The sequence below is a fragment of the Pseudochaenichthys georgianus genome, chromosome 18 (genome assembly GCF_902827115.2).
Source record: "Pseudochaenichthys georgianus chromosome 18, fPseGeo1.2, whole genome shotgun sequence".
NCBI classification, from domain to species: Eukaryota; Metazoa; Chordata; class Actinopteri; order Perciformes; family Channichthyidae; genus Pseudochaenichthys; species Pseudochaenichthys georgianus.
In genome coordinates, this window is record NC_047520.1 from 5,427,002 (window position 1) to 5,437,976 (window position 10,975).

General features: G+C 41.0%; 2 protein-coding genes and 1 long non-coding RNA gene across 3 annotated transcripts; 1 reads left to right on the plus strand and 2 right to left on the minus strand.

The window, feature by feature from the left end:
- The first annotated feature begins 2,110 nt into the window (after positions 1 to 2,110).
- Positions 2,111 to 2,639, plus strand: LOC117463753 (uncharacterized). Its single transcript, XR_004553967.1, has 3 exons — positions 2,111 to 2,143; positions 2,370 to 2,412; positions 2,545 to 2,639. It is a non-coding gene; the product is annotated as an uncharacterized lncRNA (long non-coding RNA).
- Positions 2,640 to 3,053: 414 nt separating this feature from the next.
- LOC117464039 (GTPase IMAP family member 7-like) lies at positions 3,054 to 5,455 on the minus strand. The gene is made up of 2 exons (XM_034106567.1): positions 5,449 to 5,455; positions 3,054 to 4,042 (listed from the first exon to the last, which is right to left on the minus strand). The coding sequence occupies exons 1-2, from the start codon at positions 5,453 to 5,455 to the stop codon at positions 3,054 to 3,056; spliced, it is 996 nt and encodes a 331-aa protein (XP_033962458.1).
- Positions 5,456 to 6,200: 745 nt separating this feature from the next.
- Positions 6,201 to 10,125, minus strand: LOC117463668 (myeloid-associated differentiation marker homolog). The gene is made up of 2 exons (XM_034106032.2): positions 10,003 to 10,125; positions 6,201 to 7,862 (listed from the first exon to the last, which is right to left on the minus strand). The coding sequence occupies exon 2, from the start codon at positions 7,743 to 7,745 to the stop codon at positions 6,894 to 6,896; it is 852 nt and encodes a 283-aa protein (XP_033961923.1). The 5' UTR covers positions 7,746 to 7,862; positions 10,003 to 10,125; the 3' UTR covers positions 6,201 to 6,893.
- Positions 10,126 to 10,975: the final 850 nt, after the last annotated feature.

A 10,975-nucleotide genomic window follows, 5' to 3' on the forward strand; every position in this document is an offset into this window, starting at 1 on the left:
ATTACATTGACTTACATGCATTTCCTGGAGACTTATCCTAACCTTAACCATAACCAACACATGCCTAACCCTAATCAAGTCTTCACCCTAAAATTAACCCCCTTGTTGCACCGTGCTGTTTGCACAATTAGTTGCATGGAAGTTTTGCAGCTAATATCTGATAACCACTTTGCAGGAGTTGATGGAGGAGCAGTTGAGAATCCCGTCGTTGTCACTTGGGGAACGGATAGAAAGAGCAAAGAGGAGAGCTAACCAAGTCAGGGTCAAGATTCAGCAAGATCTGGTGAGCAGGCGTTACTGTTTTATATATATTTGTTTTTATACTACCTGGAACCGTTTTAGAAAGGCTGAAAAAACATTACAAAATGAATTAATAAAAAACGTTTGTCCTGCCATAACCACAACATGTTTCAGGTAGTACAGGTTCAAAGGGTTTTACATCTGACCTATATGTCTATATGCCCGTTGTGTTGCCCCTGTTCGGCCCATTCAATCACTAATAATAGCTTCAATTGAATCATCTGCTGCTTTCTTCTGCTCTCCAGGACGGGACGCGATCAGATTGCGCCACGAGCTACGTCATAGCAGGAGAAGGTGCATCTCTTTACCTATTTAAGTAAACGTCTTACAAAGCTAACACATTAGCTCTAATGATTAGCGTGCACACGTACTGGTCTCATGTGTCAGCAGGAAATACTCATACATTGTTAAAATGACTAAACACTTATGATTAAAATGCTGACATTGGATCTTCTGTTGTGGAATTCACTGTTTTACTTTCCTCTGAGGCCATAGACACTAAATGAATAACGATATGATTGTCTTTTTCTAATGGTGTAAAACGTCTCTGTGCTCTGGCAGGTCGACTATCAATGGACTCCAGCGAAGGCGACGTGGAGGTAGGCTGTTTCTTCGTCTTCTTTTAAATAACTGGTGAGGTTGCGTGTTAGTGTATGTGATGGTCCCACTCATCCCGTCCCCCTCGTCCTCCCTCCCTCCCTCCCTTCCCTCCCCAGGCTTTTGAGAGTCCCCACTCCTCCCCCTCATCCTCCTTCAGGACCCCACAACACCGCCGGCAGAACTCCGACACACACGCCCTGTCTGACTCGGTGAGATGGACGCACACTTTCAGTTTAATCTAGACGACGCCTAAAGAGATGTAGCAAAATCTCTTCTAGTCATTTCTCATAATCCTCGAGTGTGTGACTGAGTGCTTCTGTGTGTGTGTCAAAAGGGCGGGAAGGCGCAGATCATCGGCCCCGAGGAAGAGGATGAAGAAGATGACGGTTATGCATTTAACGAGGTGAGAAGAACACAGTTTTCTTTCCCCACTTCTATCTTTCTTTCTGTTCCCTTCATCTATAAACGGTTCCCTTTTCCTCCGTCGTCCTCTCAGATGGACGGTCCGTTCCAGGACATCGAGCTGTTGAAGTCACGGCCGGCACACATGGCGGTGTTCATGAGATACGTCTTCACACAGCTCCTGGACCCCAACCCTCTGGTCAGTCGACGATACATTTTATATCAGATTACAACTACATGTATTGGTGTTCATTTTGTCCACTATCTGTCATTTTAGTCTCAGTGAAATATTTCGTTTTTTTAAAATGTAGTCAAGTTTTAATGGAATTTTACTCTTATCTTAAAAACGACTATTTTAGCTCGAGTCAACGTAAAATATTATTTTTATTTTATTCATCAGATTATATTATAATAATAATAATAATGGGTTTTATTTGTTACGCACTTCAAGCAGTAAGCATAGAGCAAAATAAAACACAGTTAATTGTAAAAGCAGTAAAAAAAAAAAAAGTCTAGTCACTAATCTTAGTCTACCTGTTTGTGTCCTTCTCACCTCATGATACACACGTTCAGTCACTGTTTCTCGCACTAACTTAACACCACATGTCATCAAGCGTCTTTGGGTTCAAGAAAAGCGCCATAGAAATAAAATGTATTATTATCAAACCGGAGTGTTGTGAATAAAATGGATTCTGCTGTTTCTGTACCACTGTTTATCTGCTTTTACATTGTGCGTCTCCACAGCTGTTCTACCTGTCAGTGGAGGCCTACCTGGGCTCCAGTCCGAAAGACGCGCGCAGCACTCGCCCAGATCTGCTCCCACTTCCTGGACCCAGATGCTGTATGTCCCAAATTATTTTGGCTGCTGATGTGCAACGTGTTGAAACTATTTCTATTTTTGATTTTGCAGAAGTAAATGGTATGAGAAGAAGCTGAATGTTCACCCTACTTCTCATACCATTTCCTTTATCAGACACAGCCAGTCACACATTTACCGTACATCAAGATGCATACTTAGAATCAATATAGTTTACAGTGCCTGAAAAACATGCTTTTCCTTCCTTTAGCCCCTGAAAATCAAAGTGCGAGAGGAGTATCTCACAGATATAGGTAAGACGACGACATCGCAGTTGTGTTGCTGGCGAATTCACTTGTTTTGAAACGACTAGAAAATAATATCTGTGACAGATTCAATTAAAGGGCGACCCCCGCTGACATGATGTTGTGTCCTTGTCCCTTCAGAGGGTCGGCTTCACGCCTCGGAGGACATCAGGGGTCCTCTGTCCGAGCTGCAGCAGCAAGTGTTGCCGGACATCCAGGACCAGATCCAGGACTACAGGTACTTTACTGAAGGCTGAGAATACTCAATACGTTAAAGGTCACCTGTTATGCAAAATCCTCTTCTTCATGTCTCTTCTACATCAACATGTGTCCCCTCTTCTTCATGTCTCTTCTACATCAACATGTGTCCCCTCTTCTTCATGTCTCTTCTACATCAACATGTGTCCCCTCTTCTCATGTCTCTTCTATTGAAACAGAAACAAGTGACCTAGGTTTGAAGCTCAGACAAGAAGTAGACCTTTTTACGTATAAATAGGAAGATTATCCTGAAGTCTGCAGAAGGATCTTTGTTCATACATTCTCTTCCCTTTATTCAGAAGTTTATGTTACGTTTAGCCTCTGTTGTAAAACACCTTGTGCTTTATCTAAGACAGCGAGTGCTACCTCTGTAACAGCCTCTACTGCCCTCTCTACTGCTTCCTGTGGAGTTTCTGCCCCCTTAGCTGCACCAAGTCCGGCAACGCCCCCATCCCAGCTCCCACAAAAGCAGTTGCCCCTGTAAGTGTGCTTGATGTAGCTACAGCTGTTCCTGCTGCAACCCTGGCTATATCTTGCCCTTTCCTCAAAACTATGCCTACTACTCCAACCCCCACTGCTACTCCCAATAGAGCTCCTAATAAGGCACCTGATGCTAAACCTGCCAGTTTGGTCAAAAGCTTGTTCAAATTGCTGCTTTTTGCTTTCTCCCTCACTTCCGTCTCTGGTGATTGTGTACTGTGCTTTTCCTCTTTTTGTATTTCTTCTGCTTGTGGCTTCATATTGGTGTAGCAGCTTCCTTTGTTTTTCTTTATCATCCTATCTATTGTCTTGAGTAGCTCTTTCAACTGGAACTGGTTGCTCCTGTATTCTTCCTGCTGGTTGTTGTTCCAGTATTTATTATCTATGATATGGCAGCGACCTCCACACTTATCCACGAGATCCCCAGCAAGCTGATTCTGGTGCACCAAATCCTTAATCGTCTGTCCTTCATCGAGCTGGTCACCATGAGTGAAGAGAACTGTTGCGTATTTGAAGACTTCTTCAGAAAAGTATTCACTTATTTTCGTGATGACAGCCTGTTCTTGCTCTGTGAATTTCTCCACTTTAAGCACAATGAGAAATGCATGAGGCCCAGTCGCATACTCTGAGGTACACCTTAATATCTCAGACTTCAGCTCCTTCTCCTCGGATATCTCTGTATCGAAGAAACCAGGAGTGTCGATCAGAGTGATGCTTCTTCCATTGACAGATTTGGTTTCTGCTTGACACTTTCTTGTTTCAGAAGTGAGCATGGGAGAGGTTGTGTACAGTTTCTCTCCAAATATGGTGTTAGCAAGGCTGCTTTTCCCTACTCCAGTTTTTCCCAAGATGACAATTCTCCAATTTGACACTGAAAGAGAATAATTACAAATCAAAAACACTGCACATTGGACCTTTGGTTCGTTTTTATAGACATACTAAATGATAATTTACTGTGAATTAGGGGTGCAACAACTAATCGACTTAATCGATTAAAATCGATGACCAAATTAGTTGCCAACTAATTCAGTCGTCGATTCGTTGGTGACGTCATCACGTGTGTTTTACGCGCCGATAAGCTCCAACGTTATCGGTCTTTTTATCGGTACTGGAGACATTTAAAAATATATGTCATATGTTTTATTGCTACAAAAACATTATATCGCAGTCTTGGTGTCTTATTGTTAAATCTCGTTTCTAATATGCAAAAAGACAAAAAAATGCGTCTATGTTCGGTGTATTTTCTATCTTTCCAATCCAGACGAGATCTCTCTCCTCCGTCTGTGTGCGAGGGGGCGGGGCAATTTACACACACGCGGCTGCTGCATGCAGCAACACACGGCGGGGATGGCGGAGAGAAGCGCTCCAAGGTGTGGTTAAATGTTACCCGTCTTGAGGTGGACAATGCTCCTTGCCAAGAGAGTTTAGCATGTAAGGGCGGTAACACGAGCAATGTGTCTAAACATTTAGCAAAAGTGCTCCACATTCAGACGGAGAAATGCACCGTCCACGAATAACTTTTACACGTCAGCAACACACGGAGTTAACAAAAGTATACAACATGGGTTAATGAATAGAGGTAACTGAGTTATGTATGTTGTTAAAGTTTCAGCTATTCTGTTCACAATTCTGTCATCACATAATTTAATATGATTTGTTAAAACATTGTTGTTTCTTCTGATGAGAAATATTATTAATTTAATTTAAATAAAAAGCAATGTTCATTTTGTTTAGTTAATTTAATAATATATGTATTTTTGAATCAAGTATTCATCTTTATTGTCTTCATTGCTAGTTTCCACATGCCTAAAACAACCTCAAGCTAAATCTAAAAGTTGACGGCTAAATAAGAGCGTTTGAGAAATTGTGCAAGGCATACAGTAATGTTAATAATAATAATTCCTTACATTTATTATAGCGCTTTTCCAGATGCTCAAAGCGCTTTACAAATACACATTACACATGTTTTTTTAGTAATAGTCTGAATAGTCGATTAATTGTTTCATTAATCGATGTATTAATCGATTATCAAATTAGTCGTTTGTTGCATTTATCCTCATTGACCAGAAAGCAGTTCATTTGCATAATAAGCCAAAGAAACGAGTAATGACATAAAAAGAGACCAACAAGCAAAATAATGAACGTTGTACTGTTATGTCTCCTACAAGACCAAAACAATAAGAAAAAAACAACAAATTTAACCCACTGTTAAAATATTTGAAAACAAGCATTTATAATTTACATTTCTGCATCTTGCAACTTATTGTGCCGTGTTCATATTCCGACAGAAATAACTGATTCACTTACCCTCCATGTTGTCAAAGATGAAGTAACTCTGCAGCAACTATAAGTTAGAAGGATGAGACTGCTGGAGTGTAGTAAGTTTCCTGTATTGCCAGTGTGTGCTTTTTACCCAGAATGCCTTGTTTAACTTTTACAGCTCCTGATGTAACTCTACCACATTCCTACACCCACACACACACACACACACACACACCACACACACCACACACACACACACCACACACACACCACACACACACCCACACACACACACACCACCACACATGCACGCACTTACGCACGCACACACACACAGCAATTATTAGCAACTTAAGAGTGATATTATCTTAGCTATTGTCTTTCTGGTTGTTCCTCCAGTACTTATAATTCAACTGACCATTTACAAGATGATTCTGTTGTACAAACTCCTCAAGTGTGCATCCTTCATTGAGCTTGAGTGAAGACAACTCTTGCATATTTTAAAACGTCTTCAATAAAGTTTATTGTTGTGCTCTGTGAATTCGTAATCTGAGGTACACCAATTTCCCAGTCTCCTGTTCCTCCTAGGATTTCAGTTTTTCTCGCAACATGACCATTTCCCTATTTGACACTTTAATGATGCATCCATCAATAATGTACTCCACATTTGTGTTTTGGTTGTTTCCATGTAAAAGGTCCACATAAACTAAATTATAATACCATGAGTGCTTCTTAACACCAGGAAGCACTCATAGCTTAATTAGCATATTCAGACACAAGATATTTGAAATTGGATGGACATTTTTCACTATTTTATTTTGGAAACCAAACGATCAATAAAGAAAATAAGCGGTGGATATCAAGTCTTCATTGCTGCAATGTTCAAGCCACAGCACATATTGTAACCACAATCTCATCACATTTCATAGCATGCTTCAAAATAATCAATACATTTGTTCATCTAAAAACATAATTTGCTCAAATGACATTATTTCAATTGTTTCAATACTGATGCCTGAAAAAAAGCTTATATTAACAAAAGATAATAAGAAGAATGTGAACAAATCTTAGTAAGGGTGTAATGCAAGGAAGTGCCTGTGTAATAAAGCAAATAATAAATGTATCTCCCTCAAAAATGTCTCTTATGCTGTTCCAGTGTGATGACGTTGTTGGATTTTACCAGCATTACAACTTTTTTTTGTCACACATTTTGTCAGATCTCACTTTTCCTCTATATACTTGTGTTGCACATTTAGCAGAGGTCAATTGACATTCAAGGTAAAGCGCTGCAAAAATGTAAATATACATAATGTAGGTGAGTTTTATACAAACGGGACATTGCATTTCAGCATTTTACATTAACTAAACGGAAAGGTTGTGCATTTTTTGTCAGAAATGCAAAACTTTTTTTCGAAAAGGCCACACAAGCTTTTAGCATCTTAAATTCTGCTTTATGTCTCCGAATGTGTCCCTCTTTATCTCTTTTCTTTTCAGACGCTAACAAACACTAGTCTGGCGGTGTAGGCCAGGTCAGCGAGGTAAAGCAGGAAGTTGAGGGCAGTGAGCACGGCCACTGCGATGAGTTTCGACGACGTTTGGCCTCCATGCTGGGACTGTTTGTCAAACTGGAACACGGGCCAGATGATGGTAGCCGTCAAGTACATGATAACCGCCAGGAGCCCGTAAGCAGACAGGAACTTGGAGAAGGGGATTGGGAGCCAGCCGGTGCACTCGCCTACACACAGCACCACCACGGCCATGGAGAGGATGAAGCAGATGCAGTACACCGCCATGCACCACTTGAGCGCGGCGTGGTGGTTGTACGAAACGGGGTCGCTGACCAGGATGAAGATGATACAGGCAACGAATGTCTGGCACACCTTCAACAGGCCGGGAGCGGTGGCCATGTACCCCGCCACCTCTCCCGGCCTCGCTTTAGTCAGGCTCACCTCCCCCATGTAGGCCACCGCCGCCAGGCAGGAGAAGACGGTGGCGGCGATGCGATAGCCGCGAACCTCGCCATATAAGCGCTGGTCCTTGAGGAAAAAAAGCGGGAAGATGACGGACGCCGAGAGGCAGAGGAGGGAGGCGTAGCAGGCCACGGTGATTGGAAAATTGGTCCAGGACACCGGGATGCGAGCCTGGAGGCCGAACACCTCAACCAGCAGGACCAGCAGGGTGCAGGCGAAGCTGAACACCCAGCAGAAGATGCACCAGTCAGACATGCCGCCGTGGTGCAGGTCGCCGCCGTGTGATGCAACACTGAACGCCACGCAGGTGAACAGCAGGGCGGCTACGCGCACCCATAGCCGCTGGGAGGTGGGGAGCACGATCAGTGGCATTATGGGACGTCACGTCAGTCAGGAATGGAGAGCGGCTTCTTGAAGGTGAGTCTTTAATACTGAATTTGAGGTCTTGTGTTGGCTGCTTGTCACACTCTGTAGATGTTGTTACATATTCTGCGGAAAGACAAAAAAGAGAGTGATTTGATTAAGTTTAAGGTCATTTTGATTTGATTTTAAAAACCTTGTGTGCTTGATTATTTCAGACTTGACGGCAGTGAAACAAAGTGAGGAAGACATGCTAATGGCCGAATACACCAAAACATACATTGATATCAACAATAGTTCAGAAAAGTTCAATTGTAACAATCAGACATCATGTAAACAATACTATAATTTACCAAAAAAGGACAGACCCTGTAAAATACACAATATTTCAATCTTGCCCAAGATGTGCAATAAACAGGTAGCCTACTGCTCCACCAATCGTACTCAATTTTTATTTTGGTTGTTTGTTTGTTCCTTTAACTTGTGTATAACAGATTTGCAATGGTCTCTGGAATCTCTTTGCAAACTTAAACTCAAGCCCTGTAAAAGCTGAAGAATGCAAGAGCTGTTCAAGCTGTAACCTGTGCAGATAAAGTATACAGGAAGTGGAAGTGTGTCTGCAATGGAGCTGGAAAGTCCCTTAGACTAAATGTGAAGTATGAGTAAACTCCAGTGTGCACTTACAGTTTGATATTGGTGACCTCAAGTGTGGTTTAAGTGAAGTTTTGTTTTCTCCCTCAGACAGCATTACAGTGTGTACAAGATAGGCAAGGTTAAACAGGCCTGAGAGCTGCAATGATAACATTTGAAAAGGGATGAACTGAATTAGCTTTGAAGGACATTTAAAGTGATAGAATATCTTATTGTTGCCAATGAGGAGCCACCTGCTTTTTCCTAGATATCATACAAATAAATCTGCATCAGGTTGTTTTAGGGTAGAGCCAACAGCATGAGGTTTTCCATAGTCATGCACAGACATGATGGCTGCCTTTTCCTGTCACAGAAACATGCTTCATATCAATAAAAGAAACCCATGTTTATCTTTCGACTGTGCCCCACTTGCTGTTTAAAGATCAAACTGCTGTCTAGTTCCCAGGTAAGATAACATAGGGAAAATGTCAAAAAAAAAGGGGGGCGAAACCTCCAAAAGGGGCGGGAGCTTTCTTTCAACTTTTGGAGAATAATTGGGCTTTTTCTTACACGTGGTAACAATTATTTTTGCTTTCAAAGAATATTGAAGTGAGGCAATGTGCCTTTTGTCGCAGGGACTCCGGCCCCTGCCAAATCTGAGTTGCAGTACTTTAAACGTTTCATCTCACAGACTGATCTCGGCCTGGTGATGTAGATTCACATGCAGACCGTTAGACATAACCTTGAAAAGCCATGAGTGCAAATCAACAGGTCCAAGGCCGGTGCATTGTTCATAGAGGAATTAGCTTCGTTCCTACTGCCTAACTTGAAAATTGCAAACCTAATTTGTGTTTTAGTCATTAACTCCATTCCCACGCTTCCTGTTCTGTAATGACTCGTCATCATACTCAGGAAGCAGCTAATGGCACATCTGCAGGAACCCACACTAGCAAAACAATCCAAATGCTTTTAATCACTTTAGGAATCAAGAAGTTACAAAAATACAGCCCACATATTGATAGATAATTTTAAGAAATCAACCTTACACCTTCTTTACCACAAGCTTTAATCCCTTGTATTTCGATGTATGGTGAAATATGTGAGTTAAAACAAACTTGGTCACCCAGTTTCCTTTCTGAGAGAGAGTGTGGTTTTTACCTGAGATAAATGAGAACAGTGGTTGTGTGGCCTCATGCCCTGCCGACAGGAAACCATACTTTGGTGTGTATTTTTTAGTTTGATAGTATGCATAGGCCTACATCCCATGCATGCCTGAGAGTTGGATCGTATATAAACCATCCTGAATGCTACCCTGTATCACTGTGTATAGTTTAAATGTTATAGGCTACAGTTAGCTTGAGATTTGGGAACATGCACAGCTTCTTAAAAGTAACATCCAGACTGTAGTAAGACATAGCAGCGTTATAATAAAACCAGATGAGATACGTTTACTTGAAGGGATAACAAAAAGCCTAATATAGCCGGCACTTAAAGAGGCTTGCCTTCCAAATAGCGGACATACCGCGCCCAGCCGTTGATATCAGCTCGCTTCTCCTATAAATAATAGACTATCATAAACCCTGAAAACTTCTACTCTGCCGAACATCTGAGGGAAAGGAAGTCTAAAGATTCAACTTACCAACTTTATTGGCTCGGAGTTGTCTTTCAGGTTATTGTTTTAAAGCGTAAAGTTCCTTGTTACACCGCGCATCTCTCCTCCACTCATACCAGTCTCAGCAGCAGAATGGATCCCACGCCCCGCATTGGCCATATTTGGTAAAGTGTTGAAACCCCTTTCCAAGCCTCTGTACAGTGTCATCGCAAATCTTCTCATATTACGTAATGTAAAATATATATATATGCCAAACCCCTTTACTCTGTGAGACTAAACCAAAATATCACTGATGATGTCATGTTGCTGGTGTCCCTAATCTGCTTCTTAGAAAATAGATATACTTTTTTGATCCAAAATTGGGAATTTATTTAGCAAAACCAGACTCAAAAACGTAATAAACTCTGATTTAAAAATGCAATTAAAGAACACTTTATGCAGTCCAAAGAGGTTATTGAGGTAAAATGGTCAAATAAACACTGTTTTTTTGTTGCATTATTCCTTTTGAAGGCGCTTTCAATTATTGCTAAACAAATTATCCAACCGGAATAAGAATTAGGCTATACACAATATGAAAAACGACACAAAACATTTTAATGCAAAGAATACACAGGGTTTACATGGGTTCTCTTAAAATTCATATAGTCTTAATTTTACATGAAGATTTTTCCTGCCATTTAAAAATAAAAACTGAACAAAGTAGATTTTTTTATATAAATCCTCTAAGTAAGACCTGTAGACTTTCTCTTTTAATTTGAATCTGAATCAGAATACTTAATTTCTCCTGGGGGGGAATTATGTTTCGTGACAGAGGCTCAATTTAAGAATGAAATAAAGCAAAAAATACGTACAAAAGGTAACATATAATACATATTTTTATAAACAAAAGTAATGAAAGTAAAAATGTTTACTGCAGGCTATCTTTATGGCCAACGTCCTGCAGTACCGCAGTCTATCCAGACGAGGCCACTGTTGCGCTCTGTTTGTCCGTATGATCATT

Bases quoted from the DNA above. Each gene is read 5' to 3' on its own strand.
- LOC117463668 (XM_034106032.2), bottom strand. From the start codon at position 7,745: ATGCCACTGATCGTGCTCCCCACCTCCCAGCGGCTATGGGTGCGCGTA.